At 39.4% G+C, this 24,127-nt stretch overlaps 1 protein-coding gene across 20 annotated transcripts in view; it reads right to left on the bottom strand.

Annotated features, from left to right (window-relative positions):
- LOC135226765 (plasma membrane calcium-transporting ATPase 3-like) overlaps positions 1–24,127 on the bottom strand; it is a 538,460-nt gene that overhangs the window by 35,803 nt on the left and 478,530 nt on the right. For all 20 annotated transcript variants that reach the window (XM_064266580.1, XM_064266568.1, XM_064266575.1 and 17 more), the window contains 3 exons: positions 22,705–22,916; positions 21,742–21,896; positions 2,052–2,187 (listed from right to left, as the gene is read on the bottom strand). In XM_064266580.1, coding sequence (XP_064122650.1) covers positions 2,052–2,187; positions 21,742–21,896; positions 22,705–22,916 — 503 coding nt within the window. The remainder of the gene's footprint in view (positions 1–2,051; positions 2,188–21,741; positions 21,897–22,704; positions 22,917–24,127) is intronic.

Raw genomic sequence — 24,127 nt, forward strand, 5'->3', positions numbered from 1 at the left:
ACACCATTTCAGATAGAAAAATAGTAATATATTGATACACTTTTCAACAACAAGCAGATCTATTATACAAAATATTAATGATAACTAACTCTCAAGATAATCTTCTGTCATAAACCCATTTAAAAAGTAAATGGACAAGTTTTACATTTAGTAGTTTCTAGTGTTCTTAAATAACTTCAAGACTCTCATATAAAGAAAATAAAAGACAACTGCTTTAATTCCACTTAGTTTTTGCTTATTCCAAAAATGTAGAAAAGATTACTTTACATAAATTTCATAGGCACCAAAAATCTAATTTTCAAAGTTACATCTGAGAAAAGAATAAATTTAACTACTTGACAACTTCCTCTGTGGAATTTTGGGTGAAGTGACCAATGTTTAAGCATCTATATTGATTTAACACAAAATGTCACCAAGGTTAAAATGCTGCCTTCAATGTTAAAGCCACTGTGTTGAACTGTCATTCTTTGTCCCTACTTGTGGCAAAAATATTAAGAGACATTCACCTTGAAGATAATAGCACAATCACCTGCAGATGCAAATTAATCTTCTGATCCTTTTTACAAAACAAAGTTCCTTTGGAAACAAGGACCATACCTCTACAACTTATGCCAAGACAGTCATTAATTCTGATTTACACTATTCTAGAAGATACTTCAGCCCTAAGAAAGACAACTTCAATGTACATATACATCCTTTTTCTTTCCAACCATCCTATCTATTAACCCACACACCTATGAATGCTGAGTAGTATACAGAAACTAAACCACAGCTTGTGACTACAAATTCCCCACAATGTAATTTTCATAACTATACTAGTTTACGGAAATCTCCACTCTATCACAAATCTCTGGTTCATGAAAACTTACTAATCCAACTATAAACAGTGAATCTAAACATCTAAATACATGACAAGTACATGAAAATTACAAGTTCTCTATTCATATTCTTGCTAGAAACATGAACAGAATGATAAATATCAATTAAAAGGTACATTATAATCAAGTATTTGTAAATTATGTAAACCTATGGCATATACATACCAAGAATTTTTAAAGGTGGAGATTTAGCTTTCCAATCCAGATACTCACGTGTGTATTTATGAATACAGTACTTGAATACCAAAAATATATCAATACTCCAGAGTTACAACATTTCAGTACCAAAAATGGAAGAAATGCAATAAAAATTGTCAATTATCTACTCTACTATATAAAAGAGAAAAAAAGAAGTGTCCAACAACAGATCTGATGTAGTAACTAAAACTGACAGGGAAAGGTTATACCCAATACCTTCTAACAATCTAAAGCACACACAACAATGCTGAAAACTATCCTATCTGGGCACTAGATAGATGTCTACTACTAAAAAGGTAGAATGGTTCCATAAGAACAGATCAACATAGCCCTGGGAATTTCTAAGTAAAAAGGAGTATTTAACCAAGAGATCAACTCTCTTAAATGAATACTACCAATACACCCATCTCAGGTTCAGAGACTCAAAGTATGCTTGTGGACACATCTGCAATCTAGGAGTTACAAGTCTCTCTCTACATTCACCACCGTGTAGGGACAAGAAGACAGCATAGGATACTGGAAGACTTAGTATTTCTAAAATTAAAGCTGTATGCCAATTAGCAAGTACTCATTTTATTGTGCAATTTCCTAAAACCAATATATACTTTCAAATTATAACTATATAAACTCAAATCTTGTATTTCAGTGACCAATCCCCAAAGCAAATTTTAATCTGCCTCAATTTTAATATTTAATTTTTATGTATTATTGGGCATTGGTTGCTAAAATATCCTAGTATATATACAGTGTATATATACATGTGTGTCTGTGTATCTAATGATTGGGAATTTCTATGAAAATGGTATATAGGTGAAGAAGCAGGCAGTATTCCCACACTAAAGTGAACATAGCAGTGTTAATTAAAGGTAAAAATAATCAAGCCAACTCAAGACACAGTCTCTATATTCAAGAATTTTCTCCTGAGATAAGTGTACACAGAAGACCAATCAATCTCTTAATAAGTATAGAACATACCTGAGTCTGTAGTCGCGTCAAGCCACGGATCCACAAGATCTGACCCGTACGCTTGCTGTCCTTTCCGTCTGAATCCAACTTGTCTTCATTGCTGAAGTCAGCAATAGGATCTGTAGCTGGCTCACCAGAACCCCATCTAGAGAAAGATAGATCAAAATATTTACACTGGCATATCTGAACACCACAAGCTTTATGTTGACCTGACAAATTATTACTAGGTATTAATGAAAATGACTACTAGTATCATGAATGAGATTTTTTAATATAAACAGTGCATAATATACTAAAGAGTAAAAATTATGATACAGTCTGACCTCTTTAATCCAGCACACCCTTGGGACTAGGCCACAGAAAATGACACATGGCAGAAATCATCCCTTTCAAATCAAAATCCTCTACACTGTCATATTATAGTCATATTGTTATTACCATCATATAATTTATCAACATAGCAATCATGTACCATGTACACTCAACAAAAAAAGTGAAGATTCAGTTTTCATTAGCTTTCGTTCATCGAATTTCCCATTTGTTTTATTGAAAAGACATCGCTAAATTGGTACGTACTCTAGAATATGAAAATACACTGCAAAATTATCAAATACGTTAAAACTGCAAAACAAAACCATTCAGATATTTAAAAACACGATATATGTCCGAAGTAATTGGAATTTCTCAGGATTCGTTCATAGAGACCTGGTACATAGAATGTGAATTTCTGATTGTAGTACTATGTATCACAACGACAATATTTATTCATTTTCCTTCATGAACGGGGATATTATTGTATCATCGTAAGTGGTGAATGCAATTATTTTAGTTTCTACAAACTCATGTTTGTATTTCAAAGTGATTAAAGTTAGCTGACGTCAATGGCAGTCAATGTTGCGACGGCTAAGGTAGGTTGAGCAAATCTGGTTGCATCCTCAAGAGCGTTTTCTAAAGGAGTCCTAGAACTTTGAGCGGGAAAGCGCAAGTCACTGGATACTGGCTTACGTAACGGATTTTACACTTTGATTACTTAGAGGTTTACATGGATCAAATGCTAGGTGCTGTTTACAAAGCTACTGTCTTTAAACTTAAATTTTTATCAAGGTTAAAGTAGCATGTCAGCTCAAAGATTTTCTGACTATATGCTCCCATTACAAAGCAGTTCGTAGTAGCCTACAGCCCTACACGACTGCATTTCTTTGCCACGAGACTGAAAGATCTCCCAACACATCACCTTTTATTGCACGATAAAAAACTTGAATTGCCTGGGCAATACATGTTGAGTTATTTGTGGTAATGAATATTTTTACTTAACACAGCTTTTTTTGTGAATGATTAGTGGATGAACCCGATTTTCAAAAGTACAGACTATACCAAGAGAGCAAGAATGACCGCAGCCTGTGTCTAAAATTTTCCATGTCTTTTTACAATCTTTGAATGTTACGGCAACTGTCGAATGAAATCAAGATTAGGGTATGAATTTCTTAAGAGAATTAACTTGAACATTATGATCCTTCAAATTTTATCTAGCATGGTGCAGCACAATCTTGGCAGTCATATCACCCTGTTTCCCAGGTATCTGTGCACCGACTTGCCGCTCTCTCTCTCTCTCTCTCTCTCTCTCTCTCTCTCTCTCTCTCTCTCTCTCTCTCTCTCTCTCTCTCTCTCTCCATTTCTGAAACATACTTTGAAAATATATATTACCACTCAATCTCCCAAAGAAAATATGATGAAATTAAGTAGTTATAAATAGGCCTAAGTTTTCATGTAAGCAGATTTTGCTAGCTCTCTCTCTCTCTCTCTCTCTCTCCCCCCACTTTTAAAACACATTTGAAATAATATTATGATTCAATCTCTCAAAGTGAATGTAATGAATTAAGTATCTCTATAGATAGGCCTGTGCTTGCACTCTCTCTCTCTCTCTCTCTCTCTCTCTCTCTCTCTCTCTCTCTCTCTCTCTCCTCTCTCTCTCTCTCTCTCTCTCTCTCTCTCACTTTTGAAACATTTGAAAAAATATTATCACTTAAATCTCTCAAAAGTAAATATAATGAATTAAGTATCTCTATCGATAGACCTATGCTTGCGAGCTCTCTCTCTTTCATCATATTTCATTCTTTACTGTATTGTTCCTCACGATTTCCACAAGTACTGCCCAAATTTTAAAACACCTTCTCTCATTGTTTAAGATCCGTCTTCAATTACGTATGAATTTTACGTCAAGTTTAGTGTCAAACATTACTTATAAATAAGGTTTCACAATAGGTTTTAAAAAAGGATGATCAATATTCTACCCTGAACTGATGTTACCAAACCAACATTAACGAATAATATAGAGCCTGTTTCTACATTCAAGTATAAATGATTATAGGACCTCTACAGAATCTTTATGGTGTAAAGTTAATGGAAATCTAGAAAGCAACAAACGATATGATTTTGAAGAGTTGCTTGGTGTGGCATTATTGAACAATATATGTCCTAGGATTTAAAAAAAAACAGTATGTTAACTTTCCTTGCCGAGTGTACACTCTGGTAATGTGTGCATTTTAAAATAACTAAAACATATTTCACAGATACATATTTTAGTAAATTGTCGAAGCTGGGTTTAAAAAAGGCAACTTACTTTATTCATAAACACCTTAAATTAAATGAAGAACGGTACAAGTGTGATTTTGCTAGTTTCAGATGCTGCTTTGGCCTCTTCCAAAATGTTTTGTGGCCTGACATTATTCATTTCTTCAGGCACAGGCTATGACCTTAAATTGAGTGGTATATTTTCTCAATAATTTCTTCTCCACTACATAGAGGATGAAAAAGAATTTAATTTATTGTTACTTATGAAAATTACCATTCAAAATTAAAACATTTTTAACAAATAAACATGTGCTATTACGGAAACTACCACAGGTAAATGGCTGTTTCTCAATTCGGTTGTTTATTTCAGTACTTGCTGTTGTTCATCCAGTGTCTTGCATGCATTAATAAGTGGTTGTTAGTTATAACAAAATCAATTTTATTCACATATTAGGTACAAGGATAATCAAAGGAATCGATGGTGTGTGTGTGTCCGATTGTGTGTCTCTGAGAGAGAGAGAGAGAGAGAGAGAGAGAGAGAGAGAGAGAGAGAGAGAGAGAGAGAGAGAGAGAGAGAGAGAGAGTAATCAGCGTGTTTACACTTGGTTCTTAAGTGCACGAGATTTATTATGCCACAATACATCAACTTACTGTTGGCAAACGGCAGACTTTTAAAAGAAACATGAGGATTTTGCAAACAAACAAGTAATAGGTCAAGAATGAAAGAAAATGAAAGAGACAAAATAACTTTTCACAAGGGAGCCATTTAAACAAACAATCGGAAGGCATGCAGAAGCTGAAAGCGGCGCCAGTTTATTTATTAGAGCTTAGTTACTTTTAAAATAGTACAAAATTGTAAAAAGCCATTGTCACTAGATAGGTATTTTACTGTAACAAAAATCAAAATGATTTGGGCAGATCGAGAGTAAGTGAAAGAAATGGGAGAATAATCATCCCAGCCCAGCTGATAAGTCAGTGGGAAGCAGAGCCCTTCTTCCCTCTCCTCTTGTCTCTCTCTCTCTATTGTCTCACTCAGTGCACCGAACAATGACTCGAGCAAGCTTTATTTTTTCTTTTCTTTTACTGTACTAATTTGATTGTTTTCATGTTTTATCATTATGTTAAATTTATCATGAAAGAACATTTTATTTTTATGTGAATTGTTACTGCTTTTACATACATATTATAGTAAAGATTTTAGTTTCTTCTCTTCTCAACAATACCATGACATACGATAACTTAAAATCATTCATTCATTATTCCTCAAAAATATGAACGCTCCCTCCCTCTACCTCAAGTAAGCTGTGTATCACTGCAATGACGAATGATTTTGTTAATCATTTATGCTAAATTTTTTTGTGAAAAGCTTTGTTCTTTTATTTACTATTTTGTTAAAATTGTTCAACTGACCGTCTCACTCGGCGCACCAAACACTGGCTCAATTATGATTTTTTTCTTATTTTTTTTCTGAATTGCATTTGATTCTTGTAATTTTATCATTATATTAAATTTATAGGGAAAATCCCTTTTTATGTGAATTGTCATTGTGTTTACATACAGTTATATTTTAACTCTTCTTCTCTCCTCAACATATCAACGCTCCTTCGTTATGTCTCTAGTCAGCTGGGCATGACATCACTGCGGTTACGTATGATTTTATACATCTTTTATGTTAAATGTTATATTGAAAGCTAAATTTTATATTAAATGCTTTATACTTTTATTTATTCTGTCGAATATGGTTATTATTAAACTATATATTGTAAATGAAAAAAAATATAATACAGTTTAAATTGTAAGACCCAGTAGATCGAATACAAGTATAAAGTAGATAATCAGTCAGTTCAAAGTACGAGCATTTGTTCAACAAAAGATACAAAATTTTCCCAAAAATTTTCTTTGAAAAACGGAAAGTTCGACAAAAGAAACGTTTGAGAAACGAGGTACCCCTGTATTAGGAATAGCCTCATGTAATCTACTGGAAATGAATCTCACACTATGCATGTTATATTTGGTTAAATCATGTTTTGGGAAAAAATTTTAAGAATCACGTGACACACAAGTATTATACACAAATTACTGTTCTTGTTGATGCTGTACATTTTTAGTTTTATTACAGACTGTATCACCAAAACATACTGCTGCTGTTGGCTGCTGTGGAAAGTTGCAAAATATGGCACTGCCCTCATAGCCCCTCAACGAACTGATGGTAGCAGATTAAAATAAGTGCAGGACCATGGGAGTGCCAGATCAAAAAGGTCAGACGTTACTGCAATATACTGTAGTCTGACCTCTTGAAACCAACACCTTTCAGACCAGGCCACTGCTGGACCAAATTCTGATCTGGCACCTTTCAATGTTTTCTGGCACTTTAAGGGAGAGAGAGGGAGAGAGAGAGAGAGAGAGAGAGAGAGAGAGAGAGAGAGAGGAGAAGTGAGAATAGAGAGAGAGAGAGATAGAGAGAGAGAGAGAGAGAGAGAGAGAGAGAGAGAGAGAGAGAGAGAGAGAGAGAGAGAGAGAGAGTGTAGCTACCTATTTGCAAAAGTCAAATAATATGGTTACAAAAAATATTCGAAAGTTTAAAAAATCTGCTGTTTTACATGCTGTATGTATTTATACTTCATGCATTGCTGTACTGTCATATTATTATTTTATAATCCATGAGTATAACAGTTAGGTGCCATTTGCATCCTGGTTATGTTTACAATCTTAAAATCATCAGTGGATCATTTTACTACCATCATTACAGCCATTAGCTGCTAAATGAAACAAATTTAGGAGATTAATTTCTTTTTTAGTAAATTATCAAAGCTCGGTTTTAAAATGCAACTTTATTTAAAAATGTAGTAAATTATGTAAAAATACCAAATTTGTAACTAATTTGTATTTTTCAAAACTAACAAACCTGAGGTCTTAACATTAGGATTTACTAGCGCCAAGCTGGAAACCGGTAGAATTAAAATTACACTTGTGAGATCCAGGGACTAATGGCATCTATACCAGGTCACGGGGCATGTATACCCAGAATGCCCACGGCTACCTGTGACCCATCAGTTATATTTCTAACCCAGTTTAGACTGCTAGAGGGGTGGTTCGAGGTGGGCCTTTAACTGTTAAGACCTGAGGTTTGTTAGTTATGAAAAATACAAATTAGTTACAAATTGGTATTTGTTCATACACGAAACAAACCTTCGGTCTTAACATTAGGATAGACTTACTATTGGAGGGAGGTAAGTCTCTACAACTGACTGGGAGTTTGCCACCTTATCCATTTCCGAATATATAGGGAAATTCTAAGAGAATGGACAATGAACCTAGGACCAAAGATATAAGCGGATCTATTGGTTTCCTCCCACTGGGTGTAGATACCATTCTACTGTTTACTCTTGTCCCTTGCGACTGGATCCATCTTCACCCCTCTTTTCCTTATTATCCAGAGGGGTGTGTTGCTACTGAAAAGTATATCATCAGCTAAGATAGCTTCACAGTATGGCTGACCATCTCACCTGCATCTAGTCCGTTCCAGCACATGACGGTACTCTCCTTCATATTGCCCGTAGTTAAAGGAGTAGGAAGAAAGTAGTAAAGAAAAAAGACCAGTCATCCCATTCATTCTACTTTCATACCTTCATCTTAGACTAGACGCAAACTGACCCGCCAGGGGCACTGGATGAACTATATCACTTGTTGGGCCGCCACCACTGGACCCAAGGAAAAGGTGTCCAAGGATCTATGGGCAACATCTTTCAAATAAAATGAGGTGAAAGTTGTTTGGCGCTTCCACACGCCAGCTTTCAGAATTTTATCCACAGACATGTTCTTCTTAAAGCCAGGGAAGCACTCACACCCCTGATGTCATGAGCTCTAGCTCCCACCTGGCTATCTGACCCTCTGTCTTCTGCAGTATAAGCATCTCTGATCGTCTCCCTTAGCCAAAATGATATTGTATTCTTGGACACTTCCTTCTTGTTCCGTCCTGTACTTACGAACAACCTCTGGCACCCCGGCCTGAGGTGCCTTGTTCTCTTTAAGTACTCCCTTAGTGCCCTGACGGGGCACAGGAGCATTTCAGCTTTGTCGTTGTCTACAAAGTCTGCCAAGGAAGGTATGGTAAAGGAGTCGAATCTGCCGTCTACTATTGTTGGATTTTGGGTCTTTGCCACGAATTCTGGGACAAACTCACACACCATTGATCTCCAACCTCTCGAGTGCTTTATGAGATATGAGAGGCCATGTAGCTCCCCCACCCTTTTGGTTGAAGCCAGGGCCAATAAGAAGACTGTCTTCAGGGTCAGGCTCCTATCCGTGGACTGCCTTAGTGGTTCGTAGGGGGGTTTTGTCAGACTACTCAGTACCTTGGTCAGATCCCAATCTGGGGCTTTTAGCTCCTTTGGTGGGCATAACTGTTCAAAGCTCCTCATCAGCATGGCCAACTCCCATGAAGACGATATGTCCACTCCTTTCATTCGTAAGACTGAGGCTAGAGCAGCCCTGTACCCCTTCACTGCAGATACAGACATATGTTTTTCTGTTCTGAGATATATCAGAAAGTCTGCTAACTGCTGAATAGTGGTACCGAGTGGAGACACGTTCCCTCTACGACACCAATCACAGTATGCTGACCACTTTCCTTGGTATACTGTCGCAGATGATTTTCTGATATTACCTGCCATCTGAGTTGCTGGCTTTCTAGCAGAAAAAACCCTCGCTCTCGGAGGAGATACTTGACAGTCTCCACCCGTGAAGCGATAGGGACTTCACCGACTGGTGGTACCTCTCCACGTGAGGCTGACACAGAAGGTTGCTCCATGGAGGTAACTCTCTTGGCACATCTACTAGGAGTTCCAGTAGGTCTGGAAACCACTCTGCTTTCGGCCATAACGGGGCTACCAGGGTCATCTTGAGGTTCTGAGACCGCATTACCCTGTTCAGAACCTGACGGATTAGACAAAATGGAGGAAATGCGTACACGTCCAGATTGTCCCAGGGGTGTTGTAGCGCATCTTCTGCTACTGCCTCTGCGTCCGGGACTACTGAACAATACACTTCCAACTTTTTGTTGTACCTGGTTGCGAATAGGTCTATGATCGGTCCTTCCCACAACATGAGCATCCTGTCCACTACCTGTTGGTGTAGGGACCACTCCGTTCCCAGAATCTGATCCCTGCGGCTCAACTTGTCGGCCACTATGTTTCTTTTTCCCGGAATATACCTGGCCTTGATGTCTACCAGGTTCTCTATAGCCCACTGGTGAAGTTGAACTGTCATCACATGTAACTGCCGAGAAACTAGGCCTCCTTGCTTGTTTATATAAGCTACTACTGTGGTGTTGTCTGACATCAATACCACTGAGTGTCCCTTTACTCTCTCCCTGAATTCTTGTAGAGCCAGGAAAGCTGCTTTCAACTCCAGCACGTTTATATGGAGTTCTCTGTCCTTGCAACTCCATTTTGCTGACACCATCAACTCCTCCATATGGGCTCCCCAGCCTTCTAGTGAGCATCCGAGAACAGCAAGAGGTCTGGGGAGGATTGTTGAAGGGGGACACCCACTGTCAGATTGTTGTCGTCCACCCACCACAGCAAGTCTTTCCTCACTTCTGCCGACAAGGGAATTTGCTCGTACGGGTGATCTACTGTTGGTGACCAAAACTCCTTCATCCTCCATTGTAGGGACCGAAGGTGTAGCCTTCCTTGTGGTACTAGCTTCTCCAGGGAGGTTAGGATTCCCAGCACCACCTGCCACTGTCTTGCTGGCTGTGTCTGCTTTCCCAGAAAGGCATTCACCACTTGTTTGCATTTCTCTACTCTTTGGTCTGTCGGGAATACTTTGGCTTGTGTTGTGTCTATCACCATTCCCAGATATTCCAAACGTTGACTTGGATCCAGCTGCGACTTCTGCTGATTCACCACAATACCTAGGCTGTGACAAAGCTGCAGGAGGGCCGCCCTGTCCCTGAGTAATTTCTCCCTGGACTTTGCTATCACCAGCCAATCGTCCAGATATCTTATTAGCCTGATCCCCTGAGCATGCGCCCACGCCGACACGAGGGTGAACACTCTTGTAAAAACTTGAGGAGACGTTGTCAATCCGAAGCACAGGACCTTGAATTCGAAAGCTTTCCCTGCAAGACTGAAGCGGAGAAATTTCCTTGAAGACTGATGGACTGGTATCTGAAAGTATGCGTCCTTTAGATCGACTGTCAGCATAAAGTCTCCGATTCTGACTGCTTGTAGAACCGTTTTCGGAGTTTCCATCTTGAAACTGGTTTTCCTTATAAACAGATTCAGCGTTGACAGGTCTATTACTGTCCTCCACTCCCCGTTGGCTTTGGGTACCAGGAAAATCCTGCTGTAGAAGCCTTTTGTCGGACTGCATACTTGTTGCACAGCTCCTTTTTCCATCATCTTCTTCACTTCGTCCTGCAGAATAGTGGCCTTCTGAGATTTGTGGGCATAAGTGACATGGGGTAATGGTTGATCTGTCAGGGGCGGGGTTACCTCGAACGGAATCAAATACCCGATCCTGAGAACATCCACCACCCACTGCTCTGCCCCTAGTTCCTGCCACACCTTCCCGTGATTTGCCAGGCAACCCCCCACTGGTGTGGCCGAGTGATGGGAGGCGCCCATCCTATCTTCTTGAGCCTCTCCCTCTTCCCCTATTGCCCCTTCCTCTGTTGTTTCTATTGTGAAAGGGCCGATGAGTTATCCTCTTTGGGGAAGAGGGTCTTGTGACTCTATTAGGGATGCTATGTCTCACTGTCTTCTTTCGAGACATCTGCTGTTGTCTTCCCTCCAAAGGAGTAGTTTGACTGTTAGACATTTTCCTAACTGCCTGTTGCACCAACCTATCGTTAGTGTCCATCCTTCTTCTATCTATCGCCTCTTCCAGTATGACCTCTGGCAACAGTAGTTGCGATTCCAAGATATCCCCATTCCTCATTGCTAACAGGGAATCCAAATCCACATTGCGGCTTAGTCTAGCCAATGCTGCATCTCTCCTCATTAGTAGGATATTTGCCCAAACATTGGCACTTACATTTGTCAAGTACGCAATCGCCTTGGACCCTGACTGTAGTAATCTAATGAACAATGGTTCATCCACTACTTTCCTTGTTGCTTCCGAGGATGCAATTTTCGCCACTGCTGTTGACCAAAGGTCTAACCAGGACGCAGCCTGAAAGACAGAAGAAGCTGTTGCTTCTAACGTAGCAGCCTCTTGGTACGTCATCGAAGGGCACTCCATTTTAACCTGATCCAAGGTTAATCCAGGCCTTAACCTTACAACATTAGGGTTCATTTGTCTAGACAGCAAAGGGACCTTCGGTGTCGTATAATATTTCCTTTGCTTTATCATTGGAGGGGGAATAAATTTAAATGATCTATTAGATCTTAAGGAATTATCCCTCCCTGCAATCTTTGCGTTTACGTGTTGCAAGACCGATTCCGCATGACTCGAACAAGGCAATTCATACGACACCTTGGTATCCCTCTTTAGTCCAAACGCCCTGTCAATTCCAGGAGGAAGCATACTGGCCGGTGTTTCGTCTCTCCGAAAGGCTATTGAATTGACGAATCAAATCAATAACCTCTGCATACGAAGCCAGAAACTCTTGGTTTTCTCCTTCCTCCGGCTCTAGTGTACCACTCTCCGTCACGAGGGATGTTGTCTCGCCTCTATCTTCTGACAGACGGCCCGGAATTCCACGGCCGCCGCCCCCTCCCCTACGGCCGCGGTCTCTTTGATCTTTGCTGGCCGCTGTTGGCTCGATCCCAGATAGTTAGCAGGGAACGAGAACGTCTCACTCTTTCTCTGCTCACGGATCTAGAGCGAGAATCTCGTCTAGATCTCCAAGATGAAGGCTCCCTTAAGACAGAGGTAAGTTCGTCTCTATTAGCATTGGCATCGTTTTCGAGCGTCGGCGAGCCCGGCCTCGGCCTTCTATCCAGACGGACACTGCCTTCCACGAACGTATCCGCCGAGGTTGCCAACTCTCTATTTTTCGTACTTTTAATAGGAGCCTTATCGTCCTTCGTACGTATTTTGAACGGCCTTACGGGCAAAACTGGGACCTGCATTCCATCCTCTGCTGCACCTTTCGCCGCCAACGTCGATTTTACCAGAGGTATCGCAGTTTTTGCGATCCGAACTGGCAACTCCGCCTCGGCCGCTAGCTCGCCGGCCGTCACCTCTCTCGCTTGTTCGGACTCTTGCGAACGGCTTCGTCTGCCAACCTTGTGCTTAATAGCCACTGATTTTCCGACCTTCTTGCTGACTTGGAAATGACAGTCTTGGTCCGAAGAAGAGGAAGAATTGATTCTTCTCCTCTTGGCCCGAGGATCCGCTAGGAACTCCCGAATCCTCCTCCAACGCTTGACTGGCGCTCGCCGTGACGTTATCGGACTTAGCGATGACGCCGAACTAGAGGAAGAAGACGAAGAAGGCGAATCACACTTTTTCTTTTTGTCTCTATTATTCATTCTCTCCTCTATATCCTGTAATTTCTGCATTACAGTTTGCATTGACGGGTCAGAAGGCGTATTAGCGTCTGGGTGCAGCGAAAAAAGGCCGAGAATCGGTCTGTGACGTCATCACGCCTGCCATCTCAGAGTGTGACGTATGTTGTGACGTCATCCCTCTCGTAGGGAGAGACAGAGGTTTCTGCTGGCAACCGCACGTTTGCTGCCAAACTACCTCCCACGTTCTGCATCGCTGTAAATACTGAGTGGGATGGTGAAGCCGCGGCATTAATTCCCATAAATTGCAAGCCCGGGGGATGAGGAACATTCAGCGCTGCCGGATCCTGCTGGAACCGTGACGTCATATAATGCGCAAGCAGACCATCCAGGTTGGTACGCCTGGTAGGCCTAGCGCTGACCACGTACCATCTAACCTATGCGCTTGAGTAGCAGGAGCCTGGAACAAAGATGGCGGATCTCCCCTCTACTTGCTGGGAACAAAGGAGAGTGCAAATTATTCATAAAATTACCCAAGGCCCCTCCTGACGTTTCCGATACAGAACCGCTAGGAGAAACCGAAGGGGTATGAGACAATTCAAAAGCAGGTGGAGAAACATATGGAGCAGCCTGGTTTATTACCGATACAAAAGAAGCCGGTAAGGTTTGGTCATCCAAAGATGGCGTCACCCCCTTTCTTTTGTATTGGCTTTTCCCATAGAACTTCTTCCACTGTTCCACCGACCAACCGCGACAAACAGAACACGGATTAGTAACCGTACATACGTTTTCCCTGCACCTACTACACGTTGGATGAGGATCCGTCGACACCGAAGTTAGGAACCTAGAACATGGAAAGCCACTGACTCCTGGGCATTTCCTTTGTCTCCTCTTCGAAGCGGTAGACGATCCCGATGTTGAGGCAAAATTCTCCATCATACCACGTATACACTCTTACCACACACTGATCACACTTGGAGAAAGAAAAGGAATGAAAAATAAAAAATGAAATGGATAAAGAACGGGCAAACTGAAAAACCGGCTTTAAATGAGATAGACAGTAACACGTCTTATCTTAAAGGCGGTAGGAAAATAACTGATGGGTCACAGGTAGCCGTGGGCATTCTGGGTATACATGCCCCGTGACCTGGTATAGATGCCATTAGTCCCTGGATCTCACAAGTGTAATTTTAATTCTACCGGTTTCCAGCTTGGCGCTAGTAAATCCTAATGTTAAGACCGAAGGTTTGTTTCGTGTATGAACAAGTATGATTTCACCAGTACGTAGTACTAAATGTTGCTTTTGCCTCTTCCAAAACGCTTTGTGGCCTGCACATTTTTGTTTCTTCAGCCACAGCTACAAACGTACAATTAGTGGCGTATTTTCATAACACTTTCCTCTCCAATGAGTGAAGAATGAATAAAGATTTATTTTCTTTTTATTTATGGTAAAAATTAGCAATTTCTAACAAGTCAACAACTGTTACAGAACCTTAATAAACGATTCATTCAATTGTTCATGTCAGTGCTTGCTGCTGTTTAAACCAGCTGATTAAAAAGTCCCAGATTATGGGGGATTGTTGGACCATGGATTGCCGGATTTCAGAAGTAGGACTGTAATAAGCTTCATTGTGAAGTGACTCATGAAAATAGCAAGAAATCACAAATTACTTTGAAGGCAAATTATCACACTTTTGCACATAGCAAACCAGCGTACACAATAAACCCTTATCATTCACACTAATACTTCGACGGAACATACATATATAAACATAAGAATAGCCACTAGGCTGTGCTACTACCAGGGTATCCTATAATCTTACTGTAACTGTGGCATGCTTACAAAAATATATTCCAAATTACAAAATTGCATGGAATCCAAAGCTAAAGAATTATTCAGGATATAAATTGTGCCATTTAAGACCTTTGTCACAGCAACACTGCCTCTGGATACCTTGTATTCATGATCAAGCACCTATGCTGCTTCATTCATATTTTCTACCTCCCTTGTTATATACTTTTTCTATGGAGCCCATTTTCTATGTACATAGGGTAGTATCTCAGACTTCAAACTTAATCCATTCCAGAAGGCTGGCTGAAATGTGATTTGTGCAAAATATGAAACACATATCCCCATAAGTAATAAAGGGAATCAGGATAATTTGTTCCAGCTAACCCAAAGAGTCCCTTTTTTCAAATTTTTACTATTATTAATTAAGAGTGTAAAGTAATAGAACAGTACGTGATACGAAGTAAAATTTCAGAAAAATTTTGTTTCCTTGTACGTTTTGGAACCTTAGTGAAAATGGTGTGCAGCTAGTTGGGATGGAGGGAGGGGAGACAGCAACCCTTTACGGGAACCAAAATGGTTGCAGTTGGCAAAGGTTGATAAAATAAATTTTTATTCACATTTTACAAGGTTAATCAAAGGAGAGAGAGAGAGAGAGAGAGAGAGAGAGAGAGAGAGAGAGAGAGAGAGAGAGAGAGAGAGAGAGAGTGTAAACATCATGTATGATTGCTGATACGTATACACTCGGATCTTAAGCGCAATGAGATATTAATTATGCCACAACACATTAACTTGCTGTTGGCAAATGGCGGAATTCAAAATAAACATGAGGATTTTGCAAACAAATAAGTAACAAGCAAAGAATGCAAGTAAGAAAAGGAAAGAGAGATTAAATAACTTTTCACAAGGAACTCATTTAAACAAATAATCAAAGGCACACACAAGCCAAATGCAGCGCTAATGTGTTTATTATAGAGCCGAGTTACTTTTACAGGGCTTAAAAATCTTAAAAAGCAAGTGTCACTTGATAGGTATCTTACTGTAACCAAAAGAAGTCATTTGGGCAAATCAAGTGTAAGTGAAAGAAATGGGTGAAGAATCATTCCAGCCAGCTGGTAAGTCAGTGGGAAGCAGACCCCCGTCTCCCACCCAATAACCCACCATCATCCCTTCCCTCTCCTCTCTATAGTCTCACTCAACACACTGAACACTGCCTTTCTGTACATACCTATGTAGTACAGTGATGTTTTTAATGTCTTTCTCCTCTCCTCAACAATATCATGACACTTGATAACTTAAAATCATTCATTCATTATTCCTCAAAAATATAAATGCTCCCTTGCTCTATCTGAAGTTAGCTATGTGTCACCACAATGGGGTATGATTTTGTTCATTATTTATGCTAAATTTTGCAAAAAGCTTTATTCTTTTATTTATTTTGTTGAATATGGTTATCATTAAACTATACCATCTCACTCAGCACACAAAACACTGGCTCCATTAAGAATCTTTAAAAATTATGGTTAATGTACTGAATTTGATTCTTATATTTTATCATTATGTTAAACCTCAAGAGCCAGGCTAAAAAATCCATATGCAGCACCACAGGCCAGGGAAACTCTGAGGTCAACCAATTTAAGAAATAAACATATCAATGGAAGGAGGAAGATATGCAGATGCATGCGGTGTGCGAAAAAAATTCTAAAACATTTTCCCTACCTCCTACAAGAAGTTGAAAATGACTACATTTACAACTGCTTGTGGGGCCTCTTTTACAAGACAATCATAAATTTTACCAAGTTATACATGATTTTTTCTAATAAATAATTTTATTTTATTTTGTAAAATTATAACTACAGCTCATACAATATCAAAACAGATAATAACTAAAATCAGTAACAAATTCTGAGTATATTTGTTGTAAAATATTAATGTAAATTTACTGAGACCAAAGTTGCAGTAACTTTTTAGATTATACATGTCTTTTCTAATATTTCTTTGCACTTTACTTTGCAAAATTATGATTATAACTGACATAATATTGTAAAACATAAGAACTAAAACCAACAGTAACCTCTGGGTGTATTTATGAACAAACTTACAAAAAGATGTCATGTGAAAGGCAGTACATGGTCCTTTGAAGTCAAGATCAGAACTAACTCGTGAGCTACCTGCTTCCTTGAACTTGGCTCCTATAAAAGTTGCCATTATTGAATTTATGGGCTATAGTAGTATTGGAATCTGTTTCCCCAACCGATTCCTTCAAATCTATGACACGTAATACTGATGCTCACCATGAGTGAATCCATCCACTACCCAAAACCTGTTATTGCTACTCATATGAAAGTTTCCCTCCATTAACGGTTAAATTTACTGTGAAATAACCTTTTATTTTTTTATGTGAATTTTTACTGCTTTTACATACACACTGTAATATTTTAGCTGTTTCTTCTCTTTCTCTCCCTTAACAATATCAACGCTCCCTCGTTCAATCCCTAGTTAGCTGCATGTGATGTCACCACAGTCACATATGATTTTGTACATCTTTTATGATAAGTATGACAAATTTTTAATAAACTTGTACTTTTCATAGCTAACAAACCTTCAGTCTTAACAATAGGATAAATCTTCTAGTGCCAGCAGGAAACCAGTTAAAAACAATCAAAGATTGTAATGCAAGGAATCTGTGGCATCTGGCAACTCATGCATATATGAGGTGGTCACCAACCAAGCTTGAAATCCGTCGTGCATTAGTCTTTCTTCAACTGCCCTGGAGACTGTATGTTTGCTTTTGCTCTCCTCCTTCCCAAGCCAGTTCCTTTGCTTAGCCCATGATTTAATTCTGCTTTTTGTGTTTCTGACTGTTTGTGACTGCTTGTGTGTTATCATCGATTCCCCCAAGAAGCCTAGGCCCTGTCACCGCATGTGTCCAGCCCTTCCAGGGTTCCTGTGTTTGAGGTTTTTGGCTTCCCCCTTGACTGACCCCCATATCACTTGAGTAGGTTTGTTTGTATGGTGTTTACACGTTGCATGATTATTCAGCAACTGGACCAACAGCTTTACCTGACTTCCAAACCCCATCCAGAGTGAACTATCACCAGAAATATACATCTCTCATCCCTCAATGGAATGCCTGAGAATCAAACTCGGGGCCACTGAGGTGGCAAGCCAACACCATACCGACCATGCCATCGAGGCGCTCACTTACAGTAGGTACTGTTCTAATTTTTGCAATATCACTAACCCAACCTCGGAATGTCGTTCCTGGTCTGTGTCGCAGTGGAAAAGTTTCTACAAGAAGAGGGAGCATTGTAGGTTTTCTTCTTATCCTACTTAGGAAGGATTCACACCTCCCCAAGTGGATGATTCTGCTTCCCCTTTTTCCAAAATGTTTCCTTCTGTTACATCTTCCTTTGACACTTTGTCTCCTTCCTTTTCTGCCATTGATTCATCTTTGGAAGTAATATCAGGAATCGTGCAAGGTAATTTTATATATAACGCTGCCCCCTCTCTCTCTCAGGAGGTAATCCCCCTCTCGGGAGAAGAGGCAGCTTCATCTTGTCCCTTGTTTTAAATACAGATTCGCACAAGATGGCAGCTGTGTGGGCTTCCTTGGGCCTGCGGGGTACCCGCTCTCTGAAAGACATATTGTCGCATTTTATGTCTGCTCACCTTCCTCCATCACCTCCCCCAACAATCCCACTCCTCCTGGGCTCCACTACTTTGGGTCTCGTGTGCTGCCAACTAGCGGGATGTCATCAGTAGCTATTCTGCATCCTGGGTCACCCTTTATCTCACCATCAGTGAAGCCATCAACTCGGCTGCTAGTCCAAATGCTGTGACATCAATTCCAGCATTCTCTCTGCCTGTAATGTCACTCCCACCTCATGTTGCCATTACATCTCACCCAACTTTGTCCATGACATCATCCCAGCTAGTTGTCAACCCATGGGAGGCATTCTTTCAGGATATGATTGATAGGCTGGATTGTTTTTCACGAGAAGTATCATGGAGTTTCTAGCAGGAAGCTTTGCAGGCTCCTTCTTCTTCTCCATCACCCTTTCCTCCTCCTCCTCATTCTCAAGACAGACATTGGAGGATCCAGGACTTCATTGATTCATCTTCTGAGAGTGAGAGAGGTGTTTCAACGTCTTCCCAACTCAGACGTGACCCTCCTCTGCACATACATGGACTCTGCTCAGAGTCCTAAAGCTAGTTCGTCATCTCCTCAGCCTGTTCGAGTTGGTTGCAAGGATGATAAGACTCCAATTAAGAGGTCAAAGGTGGTTCCTTCTCAGGTAGCTGATCTAGGGTCTTCTAAGAGTATTCCTCTTCTAGTCTACAGATCAACAGAGAAAAAAATAAGCCCTGGTAAACTAACATCCTTTAAAATACCACAGTTCCCAAAATAAAAATCTAGTACTGCCAATGAACCATTGGACTGGAAGCTGAAGACCTGGCTCTCTTTTCCTTAAATCCCAAAATTGAGGAAGAGCCAATAAAGAACTCTGATGATGCAGTGATCTTCTTGAGGCACTCCTCATAACATAGACATCACAAAACCATCAAGGAACTGTTTGCAATTACGAATGGCTGGCAGGGAACATCGGCAAACAGACTACACTACAGAGCAGAACCTGTTATGAACAGGCATAAAGCAGCTGAAGCAGAAGATCACTACAACCCAAGGCGCTGTGCCAATGAACCCACATTTCTATAAAACCCTTGAAGACAGACAAGACTAAGGGAATGGTACACCTCATTTGTGAGCAACACTGAGTGGAGATACCCAATGGTAGAACAACCACCCTCCCACCCCTGGTCTCCCATGAAAACAAAAAATAAGAACCACAAGACAGCACTCAGGTTTCCCAAGATACAAAAATCAAGAAACAAGATGGCATTAAGTTTCTCATGACAAGACAATCAAGATCACAAGGCAGCAAGGTGAAACGCTGCCGCCATACCAAAAAGCTCAAGACTTGGGGGAAGCCAACAGAAACTACTGTAGTACTTCTAGAGTAGAGCAGCTGACAAAATGACTGGGAGATGAACTTCCAGAGTAGAGCAGTGGCCAAACTAACAGGAAGATAAGCACTGATTAGGGGCTGAAGGCCAATGCTGACTATGCTGTCTGATGAGAAGTGGTGTTTCAACTGCAAGAAGTTGTGGGCAGGCTGGAACTATATTGTGTAAGCACCAGCGGTTAAAGCCAAGGGAGAATCAACATCTCAAGATGGAAAGGAGGCACCAAGACCTACAGATCAATGCAGCAACAAACTACCAAACCCAAAACTACATCAGCTACAGATCCATCAGGGGAGAGAAGCAATGTGGAAGTGAGCTCAGCATAGCAACACACTACAGCAGTAAAGGATAAAAACCCCGCTGTTCTGATCCCCCCAAAAATACCAACCACTGTTGTGACATCAGAAACCTGAACTTGATATTCAAGAAGTGCGAGTCCTTCATAGCACAAGAGAGCAACACCCAATTCTTCTTACTATAGCCACTGCAGAACTATCCTTTTTCTTACTGTCTTGTGAGATTTTAATGACAACTTACAAAATACTACTGTATACAACTTTTTTTTTCTTTTAATATGCATAACTTGTTCATATTCATCTTAATGAGCTTCCTGGCTAGATATTTTCAATAGATTATAACACTAACTGAAAATCTGCAAACAAAATAACATCTACTTATGCCCTAAAACTATAAAACCACAGCATTCTGTCACTTTCCCAATCGAGGCTGGAACAAAGCCTTTAATGGAAGGGACACCTCATATGAGTATTAATACATGTTATGTGCCGAACAATTTGGATGAATTTAGCAGGAAAGATTTTCATATCACTTCAATGATCCAAAAATAACTAATGGCAACTGTAGTAGCTCAGTACAGGACAGAGGGCAATTAGTATGCCATGAGACTTCAAAGGGGAATGTATTAACCCTCTCTAACCCATGACCTCTTTTTATTCATTTGCTCATAAATATACCAAGGGTTGTTGTTAGTTTTAGTTCTTATCTCATGATCGAATGTCAGTTATAATTGTAATTTTGCAAAGAAATAGTATTAGAAAAATCCTGTATATCTTATAAAATGTTACTGCATCTCCCCATCTCAGTAAATCTCGTAAATATTTTACAACGAATATAATCAGAATTTGTTAATAATTTTATTTCTTATATGTTAAGATATTGTATGAGCTGTAATTTTTTTTTACAAAATTACAGTAAAAAAGTTAAGTATATCTTAGTTTTACCAGACCACTGAGCTAATTAACAGCTCTCCTATGACTGGCCCAAAGGATTAGATTTTTTACGTGGCTAGAAACCAATTAGTTTCTTAGCAACTGGACCTACAGCTTATTGTGTGATCCAAACCATATTACATAGAGAAATTAATTTCTAATCACCAGAAACAAATTCCTCTGATTCCGCGCTGGGGATCGCGGGAAGGGAACTTGGGCTACCAGATAGATGGTTGAGTACGGAACCAACTCCTCCAGTGAGGAACTAAGAACTAAAATAAATTATTAGAAAAAAAAAGTATAAATAAGTAAAATTAGCATATTTTTACAAGTGTCTTGTAAAAGAGGGCACTTCCGTAGGACTGTACAGAAAAATTTTCAGAATTTCTTTTCTTCACCATGACCATTTGCATATCTTCCTCTTTCCATTGATGTGTTTTTTCCTTAAATTGTCCATCCTTAAAGTTTGCCCAGTCTGAGTAAAGCTGAGTATCATGGAATAGACACACGAATGTTAATTGTTATATAGTCAAGCAACCACTTTCAAAAATCAAAAAGAAAAATTTAAAATAAGAGAGAGACTATAACAGTAACAGACATTAAAAAGAGCTAGAATCACTTACGAGAATACATTTTTGGGTAATTTTTTGGTGGGAATGGACGTAACAAGTTGCCCCCAGAGAAGTACTCCACTCCCAAAAAGAACACACCATAACCATAACTCTAATGTGAGGGCCCTTGTAGAAAAAGCCATTCCACCAAACTGCACTATCACAATCTGTAAGAAAAGAAAACAACACTTTTAAATAAAAAATGTTTCCTAGTCATAAAAATCCATATCATGAGATTAGTTTCCCCAATTAAACAAACTGCCACTCATAGTTAATTTATTTGGAAGAAAGGTACTGTGAGTAACTTTTAAACTTAATCACTTTAATCAAATACTTTAAAAGGTTCAAAGCATTAATAATTCTGTCTTTAAATAGGGGACAATCAAAATAATTCTATCATACGTATAACTGTAAAAAAATGTTTAAGAATGGATATTTGATCTTGTTATTACAGTACTTATGACCTCCTTAGTATATTATCAGCGTCATTGTTGTCTTTCAAACCCATATGACCACAGATTCAACATAATTCAACATTTGAACCAATACTGTTCTAAGCAAATTCATTAGATGCAGAAACTATAAAGATAAAATTACTCCAGAAAAGGGTCATGCTAACATCTCAGTCAAGTAGGCCTTAGTAGTCAAGGTTTAAGGCACAATCCTAAGCCAATAAAGGTGGAAATACAGTGTGATGACGAGCTGCTGCAGCTCAAAAGAATAAATACACTGGACATGATAACTAGAGCGCAGCAAGGCCAAGGTTAAAAATAAAGGACACTCCTAAATTCATAATAAAAGAAATACACAGGGATCATATCTTTCCTTAAACTGTTAATGAATGCAAGTATTAGGTATTACGGTCTTGCTCATCTCTGGAGTCAAACCTTCCTACTGGAAATAAGTTATGGGTGAAAAAAATAAATAAAAGCTCACATACAGAAAAATAACAAATAACACCAAATATCCACTTACCTGGCTTGCCAATGTACTAAGCCAGATACTGTAAAAAATGGGATTTGTAAAGAATCCCTGGAAAACGTTGCGCTGCCCATGAATTTTCCGTGCATTTATTTCGTTGAAGAGAGTCATCATGACAAAAGTATTGAAGATGATGGTAAAGTGCTGGGAGGGTGGATCACGGATGTCAGCATAACGTCCAGAGTCTATATCTAACAAATAATCGCCTGTTTGAAGAAAAAAATGGAAAAAAGAGGAGTAAATATGCATATCTACATACTTTCAAGCAACAGGACATCATAAATATTGTAAAAAAAATATTCACTGGAATGAAATCAGAGGTAAAAGATGTTGTGCTACATACTTTTCCTTTGCTTCTCTTGAATGATCTAATGTTTCTACTTTTGAAGACTATCTTCTGTATAATAATTACAACTGGTTCTCAGGGATTAATCCTAGATAAAAGGAAATGAATGTTAAGTTGCCATCACACCAGGCTGACTTCATAATCTACAGGCTAAGCTCCATCCACTGAACCTTAAGCATCAAGCTTTCACTGATTCAACAAAAACACTTCAATTCAAATTTCAAGATATTTTAATTCAATTATCTGTCAATCAGGAATATTTCCTAAGGACAATTTTCAAATTACATATTATGCTTCTATTTCTCGCGTAACTTGGAAATGTTCTCTTGGTACCTTCTAGCACTTTCTATGACAAGTTACTGCTGTGAAGCAATAATGGATTATTCACTTGATTATTGGGAAAATTCATTAACAGTAATAAGAAAGCACCTTCATCAGATAAATTTAACGTTGGTGAAGACTTAAAATATCTGATTCACTTTTAATTTAACTTTTATACTTTGCAAATCTTGTATAGAATATTGCATCAATAAGTGGTATTAACATCTGCAAAACCTGCATCCTATTTCAGGTCGATTTTTTATATCCTGGACCTAGACCTAGAGAGTTGATGACACCAATACTACTGATTAAGACCTGCATATAGCACCGGATTTTTGTAATTAGAGGCCCCCCTCCACAGAACAAATGGAAAGTTATGAAGTTTTCTGCTATAGCCTATCTCCAAGTACATTATCTTAAGTTTCTATTAAGCTATTTTTCATTTTACATTTCTTGTATTTTCAGACTGAGTGACGGAGTCAGATACAGCCATGGCTAACAACTCGGGAGGAAATCAGATGGATTGACCGAATCCCGGCTATAACCTTCAGATAGGCCAGGGATGCTGGCGCATCCTTCATTTTGGCGCATCCTTCATTTTATGTTCCTGGATAGCTATGTACATTAAAAAGAGATGAATCCTTTGTTAAAAGAAACTGGAACAAAAATCCATATGGCTGTCATTGCAAAAAGAGTGAGAATTTTGAAAGGCCTGAAGTCCTTTCTCAGGAGTCAAAAGACATCATAGCT

Source organism: Macrobrachium nipponense, chromosome 20 (genome assembly GCF_015104395.2).
Source record: "Macrobrachium nipponense isolate FS-2020 chromosome 20, ASM1510439v2, whole genome shotgun sequence".
Lineage (NCBI taxonomy): Eukaryota > Metazoa > Arthropoda > Malacostraca > Decapoda > Palaemonidae > Macrobrachium > Macrobrachium nipponense.